Source organism: Pristiophorus japonicus, chromosome 1, assembly GCF_044704955.1.
Source record: "Pristiophorus japonicus isolate sPriJap1 chromosome 1, sPriJap1.hap1, whole genome shotgun sequence".
NCBI lineage: Eukaryota > Metazoa > Chordata > Chondrichthyes > Pristiophoridae > Pristiophorus > Pristiophorus japonicus.
This window is the reverse complement of record NC_091977.1, coordinates 185,514,593-185,537,645: the sequence shown is the minus strand read 5'-3', so window position 1 is coordinate 185,537,645 and position 23,053 is coordinate 185,514,593. Positions and strand designations below refer to the sequence as shown.

Below are 23,053 nucleotides of genomic sequence, written 5' to 3'. Positions count from 1 at the left end.
CCCCTGCCTTCACTGCACGACTACAAACCATCTTTTTAAACCCCTCTCCCCTGTCTCCTCAGCCCTCACCTCCAACAAGTGCAAGGAGCTCCTGGGCTTCTTTGTCACTAAGATGGAGACCATGTGATCATCTGCCGCTTCTCTCCTTTCCCCTAGCCCACCGGGCTAAACTTCCTCGAAGGTTCCTAGCCCTAAACTTGTATCTTTCTCTAGTCTTTCTCCTATCTCCCCTCATACCTCTCCGACCTCATCTTGTCCATGAGACTCCCTTGTTTCCTGCTCCCTCGACCCTATTCACACCAAACTGCCAACCACCTAACTTCCCTTCCTGGTCCCAATGTTACCTGATATTGTTAATGGTTCGCTCTCCTCAGGAACTTTCTTCCACCCCCTCAAATCTATCATCATCAACCCTCTCCTTAAAAACCTTTCGTTTGACCTCTCTGTCCTGGCAAACTACCACCCCATCTCCAACCTCCCTTTCCTCTCCAAGGTCCTTGAATATGCCGTCACCTCCCAAATCCATGCCTATCTTTCTCGGAACTCAATGTCTGAATCCCTCCAATCAGGTTTCCACCCTGCCACAGTACTGAAATAACCCTTATCAAAGTCACAAGTAAGATTATATGTGATTGTAACTGTGGTAAACTATCCTTCCTCATCTCTCTCTACTTGTCTGCAGCCTTTGACATGGGTGACCATACTATCTATCTCTAACATCTCTACTCCGTTGTCTAGCTGGGTGGGACTGCATTTGTCAGATTCCATTCTTATCTATCCAATCATAGCCAGAGAATCACCTGCAATGACTTCTCTTCCCGCTCCAGCACCATTAGCAAAGTTACTCTTCTATTTCTCATCTACATGCTGCCCCTTGGCAACATCACCTGAAAACGCATCTATTACCACATATACACCGAAGACACCCAGCTCCACCTCACCGCCGCCTCTCTCGATCCCGCCACGGTCTCTAATTTGTCACACTGCTTGTCTGACATCAAGTACTGGATGAGCAGAAATCTCCTCCAAATAAATATTTGGAAGACCAGAGCCATTGAGGTAGAAATTCAGTATAGCCCGGTTTGAGGTGGTTGCACCACCTGGTTACTAACTTTTGTGCTGATCGATGTTTACCGCTTCCAGTCGGGACATTCAGTTTTAGAGCCCCAAGAGGGGAGTGGAGGGCTAAGGGAAGCATTCTACACTCCTCTTCAGGCGCTAACCCTGATTCACATCGTAACTGAAGTTTTGGCGCTAGTCAGCCGACATCCTAGCGCCTAAAGGGGAGGTCCGATGGACCACCTGAAAACTGGAAAAAATGGCCCGGAGCTCCTTTGAAGACTGTTGCACACTTAAATGGAAATTCAAAAATCACAACTTATGGACACCCACCTGCTCAGCTGTCTCCTTATCACCCCGGGAGGTTGGGGAATGCCTGCTTTCCGTGTTGTGATTAGCAAGATTAATGAAGACCAACGTAGGTCCTCTGCAGACAGAATCAGGTGAATTTATAATGGGGAACAAAGAAATGGCAGACCAATTGAACAACTACTTTGGATCTATCTTCACTAAGGAAGACACAAATAACCTTCCGGAAATACGAGAGGTTTGAGGGTCTAGCGAAAAGGAGGAACTGAAGGAAATCCTTATTAGTCAGGAAATTGTCTTAGGGAAATTGATGGGATTGAAGGCCGATAAATCCCCAGGGCCTGATAGTCTGCATCCCAGAGTACTTAAGGAAGTGGCCCTAGAAATAGTGGATGCATTGGTGATCATTTTCCAACATTCTATTGACTCTGGATCATTTCCTATGGACTTGAGGTTAGCTAATGTAACACCACTGTTTAAAAAAGGAGGGAGAGAGAAAACGGGGAATTATAGACCAGTTAGCCTGACATCGATGGTGGGAAAAATGTTGGAATCAATAATTAAAGATGAAATAGCAGCGCATTTGGAAAGCAGTGACAGGATCGGTCCAAGTCAGCATGGATTTATGAAAGGGAAATCATGCTTGACAAATCTTCTAGAATTTTTTGAGGATGTAACTAGTAGAGTGGACAAGGAAGAACCAGTGGATGTGGTGTATTTGGACTTTCAAAAAGCTTTTGACAAGGTCCCACACAAGAGATTAGTGTGCAAAGTTAAAGCACATGGTATTGGGGGTAATGTACTTTAACCATGCTGTGACAGAAACGTGATTATTATAATGCTGTCTCCAAGACACATCTTCGAGACATTTTCCATGAATATCTGTTTAGGAAATATTAACATGATACATTATCTGATAAGGGTTTAATTGAGCAGAAAGTGCTTATGGGAATGTTGTGCTCATTTCCAGGCTGTAGTAAAAAGTTTTTCCCCATGTGATTACTTCACAAATTATATTGATCTTCGATATGATTGCCCCGATATTTATTTGGGGCCATGAAGAGCTGAGGGGAGGATTTCCGGATAGGAATCCCTGAAATTAACAGCAGGACTCCTTTTAAATCTTCTCTGCAGGTTTCTCACCTGACAGCCAGCCTGACTGACAGGCCTGTTGGACAGGAAAGCCTGCGGGTCAAGGCCATGGTAAGGGTCGGAGAGGAGGAAGGGAGAGATCGGTGGGGTGGGTCCATAGACTGAAATCACGAAGTAAATCAGTTATTCAGGCTACAAAAAAAACCCAATTAGGAAAGGCACCATTTTCTCGTATTACTTTGCATCACCTGCAATTGAAACAGGCTTTAATACTACTGTTAGATTACATTATATGACAATATGAAATCTTGCATTCAAATGAGAATGTCAGATTTGGTTGGTGGACATGGAGTAATCAGCAGCTTTCTGTGGCATGTAAGCATCAATGTAATGGAATAATTTGAGTTCTATTACTGGAGAACTCAATTTCTCTTGCGGCTGTGGTACTGCTTTTGTGTGATAACAGATTGTGGATCTCAGACTAAATGTCCCATCATATCTCTCAATTTGCACAATTTCAGTTAACAGAGGCTAAATGGTGTAATCGATCTGCCTGAAACCAGACTGAATGATTTCCCTCGGATCTGCCAATATTTCATTAGCAGTGCCCACAATCTGACTGCAGTAGCACACAGTGTCTGATATCATTTATCCCCACTTGGCTCAGATGGGAGCATTCTTACCTCTGGAGCAGAAGTTACAGAGTTCAAGCCCCAGTCTACTACTTGAATACAGGATCTTTCTCGCTACCCTGTAAAATGCTCCAAGGTGTTTCTCTGTTCATAATGATTAATCCAAAAATGCAAGTTGTTAAGTAGTCATAAAAACATTTTTCAACCTACCAGGCTTGAAATGAATAGGGCAAGTTATAATAGGGGCATCTGATCCGAACCCACCCTGTTCTCACTGTTAAAATAGGTACTTTATTTTTACTATAGACTGAGAATTAGCGCCAGTTGGACACTGTAATACATTCAATAGGTATATTACTTCAGCTTTACAGAGTGTATGAAACATCTCAATGCTCTTGATTTAGCATTCTTGACAAAATTTAACAAGTAGATTGAGAAAAGCGAGGCCAGGGTAGCAGGACTTCTGCCTCGGGCTGAAAGGGACAGGGTCTGAACTTTAGAGACAGGATAGATCCAGGAAATGAGACTTAAATACACATGCCCCCAGCACAGAGAGAATGATGTCTCAACATGAATGCAGAAGTCTCTCAACAAGATTCTACCATGAGCAGATGGGTGTCTGAACAGACAAACAGCATGGAGCCATAGAATCAGCAGAGGTCGGATAGGCGGGGTGGTCACAGAAAGTGGGCGAAGAATGAAAGAGAGTCAGGCAAGGTGCATGGTGATGGCCTATGAGGGCACATGGTTGAGGTTGCTATTTATCCAGACACTGGGGTTCATTAGCAGGGCCTCAGTACTTAGGAAAGCGTGACCACTGACTAAAAGACAGCCCTCTGGTTCGATTGCAGTTAAGATGGTAAAGCAGCCAGGAACAAGTAAGATGAAAGAGCATCTGTCATTATTGTAAAGAGTGAAATCCAACGAGTCCGACCCAATGGGTCAAATGGGGGGAATTTTACCCCCAAAAACGGATGGGAAGTAAAAATATGAAAAATTTCAAACACAAACCCAAGTCACCTCGAACCCGCCCACTTCCGGTTTTAATGGACGGGGATCGAGGGGCGGGCGACCAATCTGCTCTAAGGAGACGGGTCAGTTGTTGAAATCTTTTAAGGAAGCTGTATGCCTCCATTTTAACAAGGTTTGTATTTTTTTACTGCTATCTTCTGTGTTATGCTCATAATAAAGTAATGTAACTGAGTACTGTCGACAATGAGTAAGTGTGACCTTAGCTCCTTTATTTAAACTCCAGAGTGCCGGTACAGCATGGGAAGCCTGCTTATATACAGTACTCCCAAGGGATGCTAGGATCCCTTGGGACTCCAACAGGTAGACCCTCTGGTAGCGATATGATACAGGTTGCCTAGGCTTACATACATAACAGTCTGGGTTTCTCTGGCCTCTGGAAACCCAGCAGGTAAAAGGAGGCACTGGTTCTGGACCAGGATCAGCAGGAGTGTTTCCTCCAGGCCCAGCAAGCTTACCCTGTAAACCACACCGCCCACCCCCCCATAACCATGATCTCCCCTCGCAATCTGCCAGCTTCCCCGAACACCCACAATTGCCCCTAAACCCCCTCCACTATCGAGCCCGACCCCAAACCACGTTCTACCCAACCCCTCCCTTTCTCCCAGCGATCTCTCCCCACCACCAGTAAACCTACCTGTGCTTTGGCCACGATCTTTCCCAGACTCTGCCTCACCCGACAGGCAGCCAAGTCTGTCAATGAGGCTGGCCATCGGGCGGGTAACCTGGGGGAAAATAAATTACACACACCGTGGAGTTACGTGGAAACCTGCACTTCCAGGTTTCCTGACCATAAATCCTTCCCCCATTCCCAAAAATATTGGGGCCATGGTTTCTGTAGATCAGTCTTGTGTCATGCTAATTGGCCAAATGGGTACGTAACGTTTTAGGGGTTCTGATGATGTTGCCACAGTGGGAGCTTGGTATATGTTAAAACGCTACTATTCATCTAAATGTAACTCTCGGGCTTGAATTCATAAGATCGCAGAGCTGGAAATGTAGATCATGATTCAGTCAGGTGTCTGAACTAATATATTGCAGACAGTGAACGATGGTTTAGCATTCTCGTGTTCGTTTTCACTTATTGCTGCTGTGACAACTCAATTTATCTGAACTCAGCAGGGGTCATTGCCAAGTTAAGTCACTGGATTCTGGTGAGTTTGACTGAACGCTGACACCAGACTCATGCTGATTAGAACAAAAATGGAGAGGCAGTTCTATTCTGCGGTGAAGGCCAAAATGCCGGGGTTCAATTTCATAGCCAATAGTTGTCCAGAAAGTATGATAATTATGGAAATACCTGCACAATAGCCCACCTGTATAGAGTGGCGAGTTCATTACTTTCTTCATTATGGAAGCAAAGTGGATTATGTATGTTTTGATTACAGCTGGTACTCTGTATATTCACATGGTGAGAAATAAATGAGCTTAATGATTCACATCTGGCCTCATCTCACCAACTGTTCACTCAGTCTGCTTCTGAAAGACTGAAGTACACATGAATATCTGGTTCAGGTAACAAAAGGATAGTACTATTACGCACCTTCCACTCCCAGGTTATACCACCATGCATGTAGATACATAGCAGTGTAAGTCAACTCCCATTAAAATAAAATGCTGAGACTGATTACAGGAACAACTGATGCACCCAAACCCAATAAATGGCAGACCTGAATTTGTAACAGGATCGTTAATTTCTTCCTATTTACCAATCAAATTGCTAAATTGAGACATGACTTTTATCACATATATATTGCACGCTGTCCCTTTAATGGTCTGCCTTACTTGGTTTTGGCACCATCGATCTTTCACACTACTTCTAACTGCAAATACTGGTATCCTGCACTTTTAGTGCCCAAGTTCCCCCAGGAGTTGCTCCTATTTTTTTGGAGCAACTAGTTTTTTTTGGAGTATCTTAAAAATTGCAATTCTCCCCATTTAGTTTACTCTAGTTTAAGTGAGTTAGTTCAGTTTCTTTTCAGTTCAGCTTTTTTTTTCAAAAGGGGGCGTTACCAGCCGCTTATGCCATTTGGCCATTTAAGCAAGTTTAGCCAGCGAAACGTTATTCCAAACTAACTTAGGCCAGCGTATGTGTCCAGTTTTGTACGGTCAGAAAAACCTTGCGGAGACTTAAGAAATCAGCGCAGGTAACCAGAAAATTAAGGTACATGGTATTGGGGGTAATGTATTGACGTGGGTAGAGAACTGGTTGGCAGATAGGAAGCAAAGAGTGTGCATAAATGGGTCCTTTTCAAGACCCCGCTGTTAACCCGCCACCACTCGCCTTTACGAAATGTTGGATCTGTCAGTGCTGAGCAGACCTGCTATGCGGCGGCAGGGGAGGTCATTCAGGACATTAGTGAGTTGTTTATAGCCATTTAATGCTTTCCCCCATATTTTTGATTTTGAAAGATCACCCACCAGTTTCCTACTGTGCCAAGACCTCGTCAGTGAAGCTGAGGCGGGAGGTGATTTTCCATTGTTTCAGCTGATGAGTTGACAGCTTCAAATGTCAAGTCAGATATCTTCCCGCTGCCACTAGCTTCTCTAAACTGCATTTCTGCTACTGATTCAGGATGCTGCAAGTCTTTACACAAGTCTCCATCCAGTCTGACCTCATTACCTCTCCCACCATTGACAGATCGCTTCTGTCCTCTCTATTTCACCTGCCATCTATTCCATCATCATCGGTGCACTTTATACTCAGTCACCTCAGTCCTCAGAATCCCACCACAATCTGCCCCAACACCAGCATCACCAGGCACACCAGCAGCACCAACAACAACACCAACCTTCTCCGCAATCACCTGATGCTGCACAGGACGTCAGGCTGCATCTGACCACACTGTTGCCCGGGATGCCAGGGATGGCCTCACCATGGCCAGATTAACTTCACTTAACCCTGTATACCCTGGCTGTCACATGATGCGCTAGGTTGGCACCACCCCACACCAGCACCATAAAGCATTCCTACAATGCCCAAGCCATTCCTTCCACATTCATCATTATTGCAGGGGTTACCGTTATGTCTCACCATTCACTGTAATTCACTAAGCCAGTTCCAAAAATGCACACAAATCTGTCCAAGAACGCATAGTGTTGGCAATAAAGGTATCAATGTTTGACACCACATTAACAGAAACTTCACATGAACATTGGCTAAAATGCCCAAGTGCCTACCCTTGTGAGTTGTTAGTTAGTATGATTGGACTAGGATGGGGGTGAGTCTGAGGGATGGCTAGTGAGATGGGGATGTGATAGGGTTAGATAGAGAGTAATGGGTAGAGGTACAAGGTAAGTTGGTGTGAGTAAGGATGTGCAGGAGTAGGGTAGGTAAAGCAGAGTGATGGGGATGTGATGAGAGGCACAGCAGGATGAGGTTGAGTATGGCTTTGCAGTAACGATTCATGATCTACTGAGATCATTGAAAGGTTTGTGCCACTGCAGCCAGGTCCTCCTAATGACATCCCTGCTTGTGCTCTCCTGGGTAATGTAAAACCTGGCTGCGTTCATGTTCTGGGGAAATCTCTTCTGCTCATTGGAAGGGAAAAGAACCTCCCTGCATGCTGTGGGAAAGCCTGGTGCAGCCCTGTAGTTCTGTACAGTGATTGTCAGTGATTGTAGCACCTCAATGCTGCAGAACACTGATTGCACAAATGTCAAAAAATAATTTTGCACATGGTCCCTTTAATGAAACCAGCTGGTGACGCGTCACCAAATTATGTCATCAGACCAACTTCCTTCAATTGCCCAGGCCACGAGCTGGGTGGCTTTAGAAAATCATTCTACACAGCGGGCTGGAGCCGGCAGTGGGGCCGAGACCCGCCACCGACGTTGCCTGCCACGGACCCGCCGAGGTTGGAAAAATCCAGCCCCAGGTAACGATAGACCAGCTCGTCTAACATCAGTTTCGCGGAAGCTCTTAGAATTTATTATTCAAGATTAAATTAGTGACCATTTATAAATGCATCGGTTAATCAAGCGCAGCCAGCATGGATTTGTTAAAAGCAAGTCATGTTTGACAAATTTTATAGCGTTGTTTTGAGAAGTGAGCAATCAGATTTGTAAAGAGAATTCAGTAGATGATAGGGTAGAATTTCTATGGGGGTTCTCCATTACCTTGGCAGAAACCCTGGTCACCACATTACAGGAAAGATGTGATTGCACTGGAAAGGGTGCAGAGGAGATTTATAAGAATATTGCCTGGACTGGAGAATTTTGGCTATGAGGAAAGATTGGAGATGCTGGGTCTGTTTTCTTTGGAACAGAGGAGACTGAGGGGAGACCTGATTGAGATGTATAAAATTATGAGGGGCCTAGATAGAGTGGATAGGAAGGACCTGTTTCCCTTGGCAAAGCGGTCAACCACCAGGGGGCATAGATTGAAAGTAATTGGGGAGAGGTTTAGAGGAGATATGAGGAGAAATTTCTTCACCCAGAGTGTGGTGGGGGTCTGGAATTCACTGGATGTGCACTTAAAGTGCTGTAACCTACAGGGCTACGGACCAAGAGCTGGAAAATGGGATTAGGCTGGATAGCTCCAGGTCAGCCGGAGCGGACATGATGGGCCGAAATGGCCTCCTTCCGTGCTGTAAATTTCTATAATTCTATGAACAGTGCAAACAGCCTTGTGCACCATTTCTCTGGGTTTCCATCAATTTTCCACCAAAGTTATGACGGGAGATTGAGGAACCCCATGGAAATTCTATTCTGCAATGGATATGGATTTTCAGAAGGCATTCGATAAGGTGTCTCACAGGCTTGTTAGAAAGTTTCAGGCATTTGGAGTAAGAGGAAATGTAGCAGCATGGATAGAAAGTTTGTTGATCGACAAGATAGTTAGGGTAAGTTGATGTTGCTCGATGTGAATTTGAAGTGGTGTACCTCAGCAGTGTTGCTGGGCTCACTTTTGTTCTTGGTATATATGGATGATCTGGACAGGGGCATAAAGAGCACAGTCTCAAAAATTGGTGACAACAGAAAAGTAGTGAGTACCATTGTAAAAGAATTCAGAAAGACAGTTACAGGTTAATGGACTGGGCAGAAAGAGGACCGATGCAATTTACTTTGGATAAGCGCGAGATTATTCATTTTGGGAGAAAAACAAAGAATGGCAGTATATATGCAAGGAAAGATGTTGAAGTAAATGCATTAAGAGGAAGAGGTAACAGCTCAAATATTTTGAAGACACTGGGGTAGAAATTCCGACGTCCCGGGCCCGTACGACGTTTCTACGGACCCGGGAAGGCATCGGAAAAGCTGGTTTTCAGTGCGCAATGCACATGCGCTGAAAACCGGCTTTTCCGATCTGTCAAGCTAGAGCTTGTCAAATCGTAGACATCTCGGGAGCGAGGACAGTCGTACAGGCAAGATTGCGGGATTTATGCATATCTTGCCCAGCAAATGTCCTCAAAAATCTTGCCCTACTTTTACAGGCATAAGTGTTTAAAAACCTATAAAAATCATGAATAAATAAAAATTTAAAAAACATATTTATGTTAAAACCCTGCCCACTCAGGGAATGTTATTTTAAACCCTAATCCTAACTTTTAAAAAAATCGACAATTTTTTTTCTTTGAAAAACATGTATAACAACTTTAATTTCTATTAGTGTATTGTGTGAGCTGTTTTTTTCAAATGTTTTATGTAATGTTTGTGTGTTTTGGGGTTTTTCTCATTCATAGTAATAGGAGCTTTGTAACTTACGAAACTCCTATTACAATGAATGAGAAAATACTTACCTGTGATTGGGTGTCCAGGTACATGTGACTCTTGCGCACGTCCCTACGAGCACGCGCTGCGACGCGTTGGGAGAGGAGGCCTGTGGATCGGGATTTCGAGCGGGCGCAGCAGCTTCAGGCAAGTGCGCATTTTATCTCTATTATTTAGTGCTTTGCCTGCGGGAAGTCCTCGAGAGGAATTTCTGCCCCGTTCAGTACAGCTCGATAAAAAGATTTTAAAAAGGCCAACAGTATTTTGGGTTTCATAAGGAGCATGGAGTACAAGAGTAAAAAGGTAATAATAGATTTATTCAAAACATTGGTTCAAGATAAAGAAAGAACTTGCATTTATATAGTATCTTTCACATCCCAAAGTGCTTCACATCAATTGCGAATAAGAAAGCATCGATTGGGGCCAGAGGACAGGAGTATGGAAAAAAACCTATGGGGCACCTGGTGGATCGGGATGAGGGGGTCGGGCATGGTGGCGAAGCATTAAGGCTGGAGCATCAGGGAGGAGTGAGAGTCTGGGAAATCGATCAGTGTCCTTGTGGGGGGTGGGAATCAGAGGCTTTGTGGGGGGACTTGTCGGGGAGGGGAAATCGGATGCTTCGGGGGGAGAGGATTCCCTGATTACGGGGGGTTGGTTAGGCAGGTCCACTGGATCCAGGATGTAAGTAAGTCTGGATTCAGCAGTCCTTGCCTTACTGTAGCTGACAGGTTTCGAAAACCCTACCAGCCGCAGCTACATTTGAAATGGTAGATCACCATGAGGCACGCAGCCTCATTATTATATTTAAATGGGTGACCCGCTTCCTGGGAACCGGTTGGCTGCCCGCCCCCGATCCTGCCTCCGTTAAAACTGGAAGTGGGTGGGTTGGAGGTGGGTTGCGGTCGGGATTCAGTTTTTTTAACCTCCCACCCGACCCCAACAACCCCTGTTTCTATGTTTAAAATTTCCCCCCCATGTGTTCAAGTCTTTGGAATCACAACCATCCTGACACTGAGGGGAGTGCCACCACTGAATGTTAGTTAAGAGTATGGTATCCCGTCTTGGGTGGCTTATTATAAAAAAAAATACTTTCATCATGAAGAGCATATAGCATAGATTCATCAGAATGATGCTGGGGATGGGAAACTATAGTTATGAAGAGAGACTTCACATTCATGGATAGCTCCACAGATGCAGAGAAAGGTAACGCATTTAGTAATTTGCGGGCTAGCACCAGAAAAAGTGACCAAGCAAGCTACTGGATTGCTGTAAAAAAATAAATCAACGGATTCAATAATGTGCCCTAGGGATGGGCCAACCTGTTCTGGCCTACATTTGACTACATGCAGTTCACTCTTAATGCCATTAATGCCTTTAAGGCAACTAGGGATGGGAAATAAATACTGCACTTGTCAATATTGCGTACATCCCAAGAACAACCTTTTTTTTTTAAAGCACTATATGAATGTAAGTTGTTGTTGTTGTTGCGTGGGCTTGATATTGTAATGATACTTTAATAATGGAAAAATAAATCAAGATTTCAAACCAACTTTTGCCTATTTTTTCGATTAAACAACTAACACAACTAAATTAGTATCTTTGAATCAGAATTTAGGTCAATAAGACACACCTTAGCATATTCTTATCCCAGTTCAGATTTAATCACCTCTTGAAATTCCTCTGGCTTGTGATTCCTCTCTCCTATGAATCATCACTCTATCGCTCTCTCGTCTCCCCTCACTTCTCATTATTCCTATGCTCAAGTACAACATACAATGTGCATATTTAATGTTCATTGACATTGAGTTTTTAAATACATTTTCTGTTACAGAAAGGACTACGATAGTGGGAGAGGGAGAAACTGCCGAGGTGGAGGGCAGAAGCAAAGGAACAGGCATAATAATATATAAGTGCCTTATTGCTTTGCATTATCCAGCCATTTAAACAGAATGCCTCTATCGAAAATAGAGGCATCAACCTGAAACAAGGAATCTGGATTACTGCCCCCGAGCTCATTGTTACTGGAACAGAATCTCATGCTAGAGTCAGCATACCATAATGCATCACCAGGGTGTCTTCTACAATCATTCTGTGCCAGCTGTCAGCGACACGTTTTTCTCTTATAACCTAACCGTCATTATAAACAATCTCTGAAGCCGTCCTCACCAAGCAGCCAACTTAGAACTGGACAGCTTGAGACCTCTGTTCTGTGTCATTCATTTTTGCTAAGTTAATTCCTTCACAATTATTAAATATGATGAGTGACAAAAATATATCCAGAAACAGATACAAAATCAGAATGTATATGCACCATCTTTTAACCAACAAATAGGGACTAAAATTGAACAAGTTGACATTTATTAAGATAATAGAATAACACCGTATCTTCAATATAAAACAAACTATATGTTGGCCTGATTTTGGACATAATTCAGAGCCATTATCTATAAGAATGTCATTCTGAGTTTTCCCATCCTCTCATCATTGACATTTCAACTGCCTCGGGGCTACAAAGAGATGGGTTAAGTCAGACTTCTTCACACACAAGTATTCTAGTTTGATCAACATCCAGTGCACAAGATGCACTTGTGGAGGAATGGTCTGGTTAGTCTCCATAATCAAGGGAATCAACTGGCATAGTACCTTGGAAGCTGCATATTTTTCACCGTTGAGTAAAGGACTCATTATTGCACTGTTATACAGCTTTTCATTTGGTATTCGTGGGACAACACCCGAGGAGGGGGTTGGAATCGGTAGCAAGGGATTTTGTGGCAGGAGCTCAAAACAATGGCTTCAGTCTTCCCAATATTTCTGAGTCAGGAGGTTGTGGGTTCAAGTCCCACTCCAGAGATTTGTTCACAAAAATCTAGACAGACACTCCAGGGCAATAATTGAGGGAATATTGTTGGAGATGCCATCTTCTGGATGAGACATTAAACCGAGACTCTGCCTGCTCTTACAGGCCGATCTAAAAGAACCCATGGCACTATTTTGAAGAAGAACAGGGGAGTCAGCCCTGGTGTCCTGGCCAATATTTATCCCTCAATCAACATCACTAAAACAGATGATCTGGTCATTATCACATTGCTGTTTGTGGGAGCTAGCTGTGTGCAAATTGGCTGCCACGTTTCCTACATTACAACAGTGACTATACTCCAAAAGTACTTCATTGGCTGTAAAGCACTTTGGGACATCCGGTGGTCGTGAAAGACATGTATAAATACACTTATTTCTTTTAATGTATAACTAGAGGCTAAGGGAGTGGGGAAAAATGTGTCAGATGGAGTATAATGTTGGAAAGTGTGAGGTCATGCACTTTGGCAGAAAAAAATCAAAGAGCAAGTTATTATTTAAATGGCGAAAGATTGCAAACTGCTGCAGTACAGCGGGACCTGGGGGTACTAGTGCATGAAACACAAAAGGATAGTATGCAGGTACAACAAGTGATCAGGAAGGCTGATGGTATCTTGGCCTTTATTGCTAAGGGGATGGAGTATAAAAGCAGGGAAGTCTTGCTACAGCTATACAAGGTATTGGTGAGGCCACACCTGGAATACTGCGTGCTGTTTTAGTTTCCATATTTATGAAAGAATATACTTGCTTTGGAGGCAGTTCAGAGAAGGTTCACTAGGTTGATTCCGGGGATGAGGGGTTGACTTATGAGGAAAGGTTGAGTACGTTGGGCCTCTACTCATTGGAATTCAGGAGAATGAGAGGTGATCTTATCGAAACATATAAGATTATGAGGGGGCTTGACAAGATGGATGCAGAGAGGATGTTTCCACTGATGGGGGAGACTAGAACTAGAGGGCATGATCTTAGAATAAAGGGCCGCCCATTTAAAACAGAGATGAGGAGAAATTTCTTCTCTCAAGAGGGTTATAAATCTGTGGAATTTGCTGCCTCAGAGAGCTGTGGAAGCTGGGACATTGAATAAATTTAAGACAGAAATAGATAGTTTCTTAAATGATAAGAGGATAAGGGGTTATGGGGAGCAGGTGGGGAAGTGGAGCTGAGTCCATGATCAGATCAGCCATGGTCTTATTAAATGGCGGAGCAGCGCGAGGGGCCGTATGGCCTACTCCTGTTCCTATTTCTTATGTTCTTATAAATTGCAGCTCACTCAATGCTTGATATCAGACAAGCAGTCAGACAGGAAAAGGACAGTGAAGGGGTCAAGAGAGGTGTTGGAGAAGGTGAGCTGGATGTCGTTAGTGCAGAGGTGGAAGCTAAGGGCAACATGTAAATGAGGAAGAGGAGAGATCCAAGAAAAAATTATTGGGAACTCCAGAGATAACAGTGCAGAGGTGGGAAAATAAGCCATTGCTGGAGATGCTTTGGCTAAAAATGGAAAGGCATGAGTGGAACTAAGTGAGGGCAATACCACTGAGCTGTATAACAGAGTAAATGAGCTGATGGGGGATGGTGTGATCAACCATGTCGAAAGCTGTAAAGATGTGTGGCTTGGTGGGCAAGGGGTGGGGAGAGGGGAAGCAGCTTGGGTAGGTGATTGGATGATCTCAATCTTAGTGATAAAGAAGTCCATGAGATTCTTGTACTTGTTGTTGGAGGTGTGAATGGAGGGATAGGCGAGAGGAGTTCAAGGAGACGATTGGCATTAAAGAATAGAAGCTCGGGATTATCTTTGCTCTCCAGGATGATCCTGGGAGTAGTGTACAGATTTGGAATTGGAGAGTGTAGTGCGGTAACCTATTTGTTGTAACTATAGAGTTATGGGTCCTGACCTCAGTGGAGCAGAGAGAGGCCTGACATGCTAAGGCAGTTTCAGCTAGACTTGGCTATTTCCCTTCCTCCAACTGGTCTTTTTACAGCTTCCTCTCTCTGTGGTCACTTGTGAGCCATCCTGAAATTCTTCGACCCAGCATGCTACTCCCATGATATGTAGAGGAGGGAGGAGGAGGAGATGAGGGAAAAGGAGAGAAATTATGAAAATTACCCTATCTCCTACCTCTTCTCCTTTGAACTCTCTGCTCAATCTTAGTGTGCCCTCTGCATCTTCCTCAACCTCCCGCCTATATCTCCTCAACTCATTACCTCCCCCCTATTTCTCCACAACTCATTACCTCCCCTCTATTTCTCCCCAACTCATTACCTCCCCCCTATTTCATTTCCTTCACCCCCCCCCACCCTTTCTGCTCCACACTCACTTCCCTTGATCTGGATGATTAGGTTAGAGTTTAATAGAATAAATTATAAATAATTAAAACATAGAAAATAAATGATTCCTAGGAGGGATTTGTGCACAATTTTAAAAAGCCATACTATTCCTCTAAAATTACATTAAAATATACAAGTACTAAGCAACTTTGAGCACCTAAAACATGATCTGTGGTTTGAGTCACTGTAATTATGTAGTTATTTTGTGTTACTGTGCTTAAAATAGTTCTGACTATAAAACTAAGCCCGACGGCTATTTATTTAACTGTTGAATTTCATACTGAAGATTTCAAGTTTACTCGGTTAGGCATGTCAATGAATCAAACTGCGACACAATATTGGATAACTACAGCTTTTCTTCAGAATGCAACAATTGGAGGATGTAAAGAAACCCAATCTTGCAAAGCATAAAACACTATTGGTAATTTGCGTGCAATCTTTAATGAATTGGCTTGTAATTCTGCTTGCATTATCCAGCAGCCATTTTAGTGATCAAATCATGATGGTGATTAATATTGTTCAGCCATACATTAGGACAACAAAAAGGGAGACAATGACATATCAATTTATAGGTTCAAATGATAGGCTTTTAATTTTATGGTCTTTTAAAATACATCAATACCACATTAAAGAAATAACAATTTTAGGGCATACATTTTATATTTTACCATAGTTAGCATCCAGGAAAATAATTTGCAATTATGTTATCGTCTGCCCCTCTTTGTACACCCATCTGTTACCTGAATCCATGGCCATCTGTCATTCTCTGCAGCAGTCCAAGCATTTACAAGGCCTTTTTTATTCAGTCTGGCATAGTATGGGTACCACTTCTGCAGGCCAAACAGAGCACGGTGCGTAGATGATGCAGAAATCTGCTGATTGGATATGATGCCTCCCTCCATCCCTAGTGGGCCTGAACATTCTGTGGGCAAAAATTTGTAAAACCAGTTGTTAGTAATGGTTATGGGTAAGAATTAGTTAAAAAGGGAAACAAGGCAACAAAGGCATAAGGTAAAGTTAAACTAATTTTTTTTAAAGATTCTTTGTATATAAATACAATTGAGCTTTTAATTGAAAACCAGTTAATTTTTGTTCAGCAGCATTCTTGCAAGAATTTGCAATACAGTATGTGTGTTTCAATTAATACAGTGTTCTGGCCGTGTTCCATGATCAGAACTTATGGATCTATTACCACTATCCCGTTGGATCATTCCAAATGTACACTAAGGAAAATTTTGTAACTGCAACACTTTGCGACAAGAGATACGTTTTTGAACTGGCACATGCCCAACTATTTGCTGCATGAACATATCCATGAAAGGATCCAGAAAACACCATAACTAAAATATATGAAATCAATGGATCTCCTGTGGCGTTCCTGATGGATATGGTTATATGAAGTTGTTAAGCTGGATCCGCACTTAAACAGTCCTCTGTCTGTGTAGTAGTAGTTTAAACAGGCAAATTCACATAATTGTATCTGCATGTAAATTCCTGAGGTCAATAAGAGGTTAATTGCACCCTCTTGTAAATGCGAGGCTCTTGGGGCAGGATATTTGACTCGTTGTTGCCTATTTTTGACCCCGAGGGGGCGGCAATGGCGGTGATAAGTTTTTCTGGGCAGGGGGTCAACTTCCAGCGCCCGCTGGGGTATTCCAAACTGGTTTTGGCAGGGCGCGGAGTATTACCGCCCGGAAGAGGCGAGCCGTTGTGAAACGTCCCTGGTTGTGACACCGGCTCAATGTTTGGCTCCCGCCCAACCTGTAGAGGCTGCAGTGAGGGAAGTAATGTCGATCTCAGGTAAGTGTGATTGTTTATTATTTTATTTTTTGTGCGATTTATATTGTGGTGGCATGAGTTATTTATTGGGAGTGTTTTATCTAAATAATCTTTTTGCCTTTATTGAACTGTGGTGTAGCATTTGCCAACTTCTAATCCTTTGGTATAATTCCGCTCTCTCAATAATGTTGAAAAATTATGGTTCCTACCTCTTATTACCTCACAACCCTCTCAAAGTATTCTAGGGTGTAGGTCATCTGGACCTGACGACTTATCAACTTTAATTCCCATTAACCTTTCCAAAATTTACATCAATTAGATGGTCCTCCATATTCTCCTCCAGTACTCCTAGTCTCATTTGTAAATACAAAGGCTAAACAGTTGTTAAATCTCTCTGCTATTTCTTTTATTCTATCAGATTGCCATCTTTGTCTCTTAGTGGTCCTAACATTGCTTTGGCTATGCTTTTGCTTATGACATGGTTGTAAATGTTTTTATTTCCTTTTATATTGACCACCTGTTTATTTTCCATCTTATTTCTGGCCCTCCTAATTTCCATTTTTACTTCACTGCTTTTGGTGTGGCTCCTGGTTTTTGTTCTCTGCTTGCTCAATTTTTATCATAAATCTCGGTCTGGAGACTTGTTTCCCCTAATCGCTTTATTTGTCCATGGAACTGTAGATTTAGGTGCAACCCTTTTATTTCTGTCTTTAATTGGTACCATATTCATCTCGCATATCTTTCTCACCACTGATCTTCCAGATGAAACATCATCATCATCATCAAAGGTAGTCCCTCAGAATCGAGGAAGACATGCTTCAACTCTTAAAATGAGTCCTTAGGTGGCTGAACAGTCCAATAGGAGAACCATAGTCCCTTTCACAGGTGGGACAGATAGTCGTTGAACCGTTGAAGGCAAATGGTATGTTGGCCTTCATAGCTATGGGATTTGAGTATAGGAGCAGGGAGGTCTTACTGCAGTTGTACAGGGCCTTGGTGAGGCCTCACCCGGAATATTGTGTTCCCTTTTTGGTCTCCTAATCTGAGGAAGGACGTTCTTGCTATTGAGGGAGTGCAGCGAAGGTTCATCAGATCGATTCCCGGGACGGCCGGACTGACATATGAGGAGAGACTGGATCAACTGGGCCTGTATTCACTGGAGTTTAGAAGGATGAGAGAGGTTCTCATAGAAACATACAAGATTCTGATGGGACGGGACAGGTTAGATGCGGGTAGATTGTTCCCGATGTTGGGGAAGTCCAGAACCAGGGGACACAGTCTTAGGATAAGAGGTAGGCCATTTAGGACTGAGATGCGGAGAATACTTTTTCACTCAGAGAGTTGTTAACCTGTGGAATTCTCTGCCGCAGAGAGTTGTTGAGGCCAGTTCATTGGATATATTGAAGAGGGAGTTCGATATGGCCCTTACGGCTAAAGGGATCAAGGGGTATGGAGAGAAAGCAGAAAAGGGGTACTGAGGGAATGATCAGCCATGATGTTATCGAATAGTGGTGCAGTCTTGAAGGGCCGAATGGCCTACTCCTGCACCTATTTTCTATGTTTCTATGTAAGGGAAGGTGGGACAGATTTGCTGCATGCTCTTTCTGCTGCCTGCGCTTGATTTCTGCATGCTCTCGCCGATGAGACTCGAGGTGCTCAGTGCCCTCCCGGATGCACTTCCTCCACTTAGGGCGGTCTTTGGCCAGGGACTCCCAGGTGTCGGTGGGGATGTTGCACTTTATCAGGGAGGCTTTGAGGGTGTCCTAGTAACGTTTCCGCTGCCCACCTTTGGCTCGTTTGCCGTGAAGGAGTTCCGAGTAGAGCGCTTGCTTTAGGAGTCTCGTGTCTGGCATGCAGACAATGTGGTCTGCCCAGCGGAGCTGATCAAGTGTGGTCAGTGCTTCAGTGCTGAGGATGTTGGCCTGGTCGAGGACGCTAATGTTGGCGCATCTGTCCTCCCAGGGGATTTGTAGGATCTTGCGGAGACATCGTTGGCGGTGATGCTCCAGCAACTTGAGGTGTCTACTGTACATGGTCCATGTCTCTGAGCTATACAGGAGGGCGGGTATTACTATGGCCCTGTAGACCATGAGCTTGGTGGTAGATTTGAGGGCCTGGTCTTCGAACATTCTTTTCCTCAGGCGGCCGAAGGCTGCACTAGCACACTGGAGGCGGTGTTGAATCTCGTTGTCAATGTCTGCTCTCGTTATAAGAGGTTCCCGAGGTATGGGAAATGGTCCACGTTGAAACAGAGAGTAGTGGTGAATGGTTGTTTTTCGGACTGGAGGGAGGTAGACAGTGATGTTCTCCAGGGGTTGGTACTCGGACCACTGCTTTTCTTGATATACATTAATGACTTGGACTTGGGTGTACAGGGCACAATTTCAAAATTTGCAGATGGCACAAAACTTGGAAGTATAGTGAACAGTGAGGAGGATAGTGATAGACTTCAAGAGGACAAAGACAAGCTGGTGAAATGGGTGGCCACGTGGCAGATGAAATTTAACGCATAAAAATGTGAAGTGATACATTTTGGTAGGAAGAATGAGGAGAGGCAATATAAACTAAAGGGTACAATTCTAAAGCGCTGCATGAACAGAGAGACCTGGGGATATATGTGCACAAATCGTTGAAGGTGGCAGGGCAGGTTGAGAAAGCGGTTAGAAAAGCTTACGGTACCCTGGGCTTCATAAATAGATGAATACAGTACAAAAACAAGGAAGTTATGATGAACCTTTATAAAACACTGGTTCAGGCCTCAACGAGAGTATTGTGTCCAATTCTGGGCACTGCACTTTAGGAAGGATGTGGTCTTTACAGAGGGTGCAGAAAAGATTTATAAGAATAGTTCCAGGGATGAGGGACCAGATACGTGGATAGACTGGAGAAGCTGGGGTTGTTAGAAACATAGAAACATAGAAAATAGCTGCAGAAGTAGGCCATTTGGCCCTTCGAGCCTGCACTGCCATTCAATGAGTTCATGGCTGAACATGCAACTTCAGTACCCCATTCCTGCTTTCTCGCCATACCCCTTGATCCCCCTAGTAGTAAGGACTACATCTAACTCCTTTTTGAATATATTTAGTGAATTGGCCTCAACAACTTTCCGTGGTAGAGAATTCCACAGGTTCACCACTCTCTGGGTGAAGAAGTTTCTCCTCATCTCGGTCCTAAATGGCTTACCCCTTATCCTTAGACTGTGACCCCTGGTTCTGGACTTCCCCAACATTGGGAACATTCTTCCTGCATCTAAACTGTCTAAACCCGTCAGAATTTTAAACGTTTCTATGAGATCCCCTCTCATTTTTCTGAACTCCTGAGAATACAAGCCCAGTTGATCCAGTCTTTCTTGATATGTCAGTCCCGCCATCCCGAGAATCAGTCTGGTGAACCTTCGCTGCACTCCCTCAATAGCAAGAATGTCCTTCCTCAAGTTAGCAGGCCAAAGTTATACACAATACTCCAGGTGTGGCCTCACCAAGGCACTATACAACTGTAGTAACACCTCCCTGCCCCTGTACTCAAATCCCCTCGCTATGAAGGCCAACATGCCATTTGCTTTATTAACCGCCTGCTGTACCTGTATGCCAACCTTCAATGACTGATGTACCATGACACCCAGGTCTCGTTGCACCTCCCCTTTTCCTAATCTGTCACCATTCAGATAATAGCCTGTCTCTCTGTTTTTACCACCAAAGTGGATAACCTCACATTTATCCACATTATACTTCATCTGCCATGCATTTGCCCACTCACCTAACCTATCCAAGTCACTCTGCAGCCTCATAGCATCCTCCTCGCAGCTCACACTTAGTGTCATCCGCAAATTTGGAGATATTACATTTAATGTTGTCCTTGGAGCAGAGAAGGTTGAGAGGAGATTTGATAGAGGTGTTCAAAATCATAAAGAGTTAAGACAGAGTAGATAGAGAGAAACCGTTCCCACTGGCGGAAGGGTTGAGACAGTGGACACAGATTTAAGGTGATTGGTAGAAGAACCAAAGCCGACACGAGGAAAAGCTTTTTTACGCAGCGAGTGGTTAGGATCTGGACTGCATTGTCAGAAAGGGTGGTGGAGGCAGGCTCAATCGTGGCTTTCAAAAGGGAATTGGATAAGTACCTGAAGGAAAAAAATTTCAGGGCTACGGGGAAAGGGTGGGGGACTGGAACTCGCTGAAATATTCTTGCAGAGAGCCGGCACAGGCTCCTTCTGTGCTGTAACCATTCTATGATTCTATGAACAATTAATTTTCCTCCATCCAAAAATTGCTCTATCCCAGTCCAATTATTTTTTCTTCATATAATCTGACAATAAAGGTAGTTATAATTAAGGGATGTTTTTCTACCGTCAGATAATTCAGATATTTGCTCAGGTTCATTAGTCAGAATCAGGACTTTGTTTTCTCATTTTAATCACCTTTAGTTTTTTTTCCCACTCAGCCTTTTTGTAGTCAAAGTATTCCATTATTATAGTCCAATTACTTCTGCAAACCTCTCAGAATCTATTTTTTCTCACCATTTGGTGCTCTATAATGGAGACCCAATATTGTCAGAGTCCTTACTATTTCAGTTTATTCCAGGAAGGCTTGAGCCCCGGTTTGAAGCTAACCCACCTGGCAGGAATGGATGGGTTTGGATCAGGTGGTCGTTTTACATCCTGCTCGATTTTACTCTCTACAGAAGTCATCGGGTTAGGTTAAAAGCGGGGCTCCAGTCTAACCATGATCTTTGATAATCAACCATTTGTTCTAATAGTGTAATTGTGTTTGGATTAATGCCCGCTCCTTCTCTTTTTCTTCTGCTTTATATCTATCTTTGGATAACATTTTATAGCCAGGAATGTCCAATTCTTAGTCCTGCTCCAGCTGAAGCCAAGGCGCCGATATTTCCGGGTTGGCGGGGATGGTGAAAGGGTTGAAAGAACCTGGCAAGGCCGGGTCCACGGAGGACCTGCCGTTATTAACGGCATGATCCCATTATCATTTCTTTGACCCGTTTCCCACCGGGCAGCTAGCCAGATTGATAGCTGGGGCGGCTGCCAGCGGGGGCAAACCAGTGACAGGAGGCCGCAGTCAGGCACCCTGGAGGACAGTCCCGAGCAATCAGGAGCGGTGGGGTGGGGAGGAAGAAGTGCTCAGCCATCACGGCAGGAGCAGGGGAGATCGGACATCGGTGCTGGATGGGGAGAGGTTGGCGATTACGGCAGTGGGAGGCTGAAGACTTCCTTGAGGGGCCGGGGGGAGTATTTCTGCTCCGCCTGACCCACAACGAGTGCTGAGAAAGGCCCCTGTTTCACTGTCGGGTTTTCCAACCCCTGGGAAACCTGAACAGCAGTGGCAAATTTTAAATGAGACTCCCAATTGCACTGTGGGAGCCCAATTGAAATATTTTAATGAAGAATAACATTATGTTAATGAAGTATCCTGATTCTCCACACTTGGAAGCCACAATATTTGCCGGTGTAAAAAAGGGCGGTGGGTTTGCGCGCCATGTTGGGGATTAAGTCTTTAACCCCAGACTCTCTCCATCCCATTGTTGTGGGGGTGGGGGGGGGGGGTGGAGCTGGGGGTTAGGCAGAGGGGGTGATTATCGAGGTTCTCCGTCAATGCTATGACTGCACTGAAATCAAACATGTTAGTTAAAAAGTAACAAATCTGATCCAGGGAACTACAAGCCCATTAAAGCTTAAGATTAATAGAAGGTAAATTATGGAATCTATTATGAGGGATAGATCAGGGCTATAAATGATCACATTGGCAACTTAGTTGCATTAGAATTAATGGCATTGAGTGTAAAGGAATTGCAACTTGTGCAGAGAATCACCAGTTTGCACTGATAAATGTTTTCTGTTCCTTATGAATTAGGAAAGGCAGGGCTGGAGTTGCTTTTCACTGTAAGTGGGTAATATTGCCATTATTCATTTTTATTTGTTTCCATGGTAAAATAATTTGGATACGGAAGCATTTTATTATATGTTAAAAAATGTTTTAAATGTATTTGTTCTTTGCATATTACAAATGGGCTTCATATAATATCATACTTTTGTTTTGTATTTGCTTTTGTTTTCCCATTCCTCAGTTAACACATTTAGAATATGTGAATGCATGCAGCATTCATAACAAAATAGATGAGTTGGCAGCACAAACAGATATAAATGGGTATGATCTGATAGACATTACAAAAACGTGGTTGCAAAGTGACCAAGGCTGGGAACTAAATATTCAGGGGTATTTGACAATTCGGAAGGACAGACAGAAAGGGAA

At 43.7% G+C, this 23,053-nt stretch overlaps 1 protein-coding gene across 4 annotated transcripts in view; it reads right to left on the bottom strand.

Moving 5' to 3' along the window:
- LOC139267300 (EGF-like repeat and discoidin I-like domain-containing protein 3) overlaps window positions 1-23,053 on the bottom strand; it is a 342,920-nt gene that overhangs the window by 118,321 nt on the left and 201,546 nt on the right. For all 4 annotated transcript variants that reach the window (XM_070885392.1, XM_070885398.1, XM_070885409.1 and 1 more), the window contains one exon: window positions 15,752-15,933. In XM_070885392.1, coding sequence (XP_070741493.1) covers window positions 15,752-15,933 — 182 coding nt within the window. The remainder of the gene's footprint in view (window positions 1-15,751; window positions 15,934-23,053) is intronic.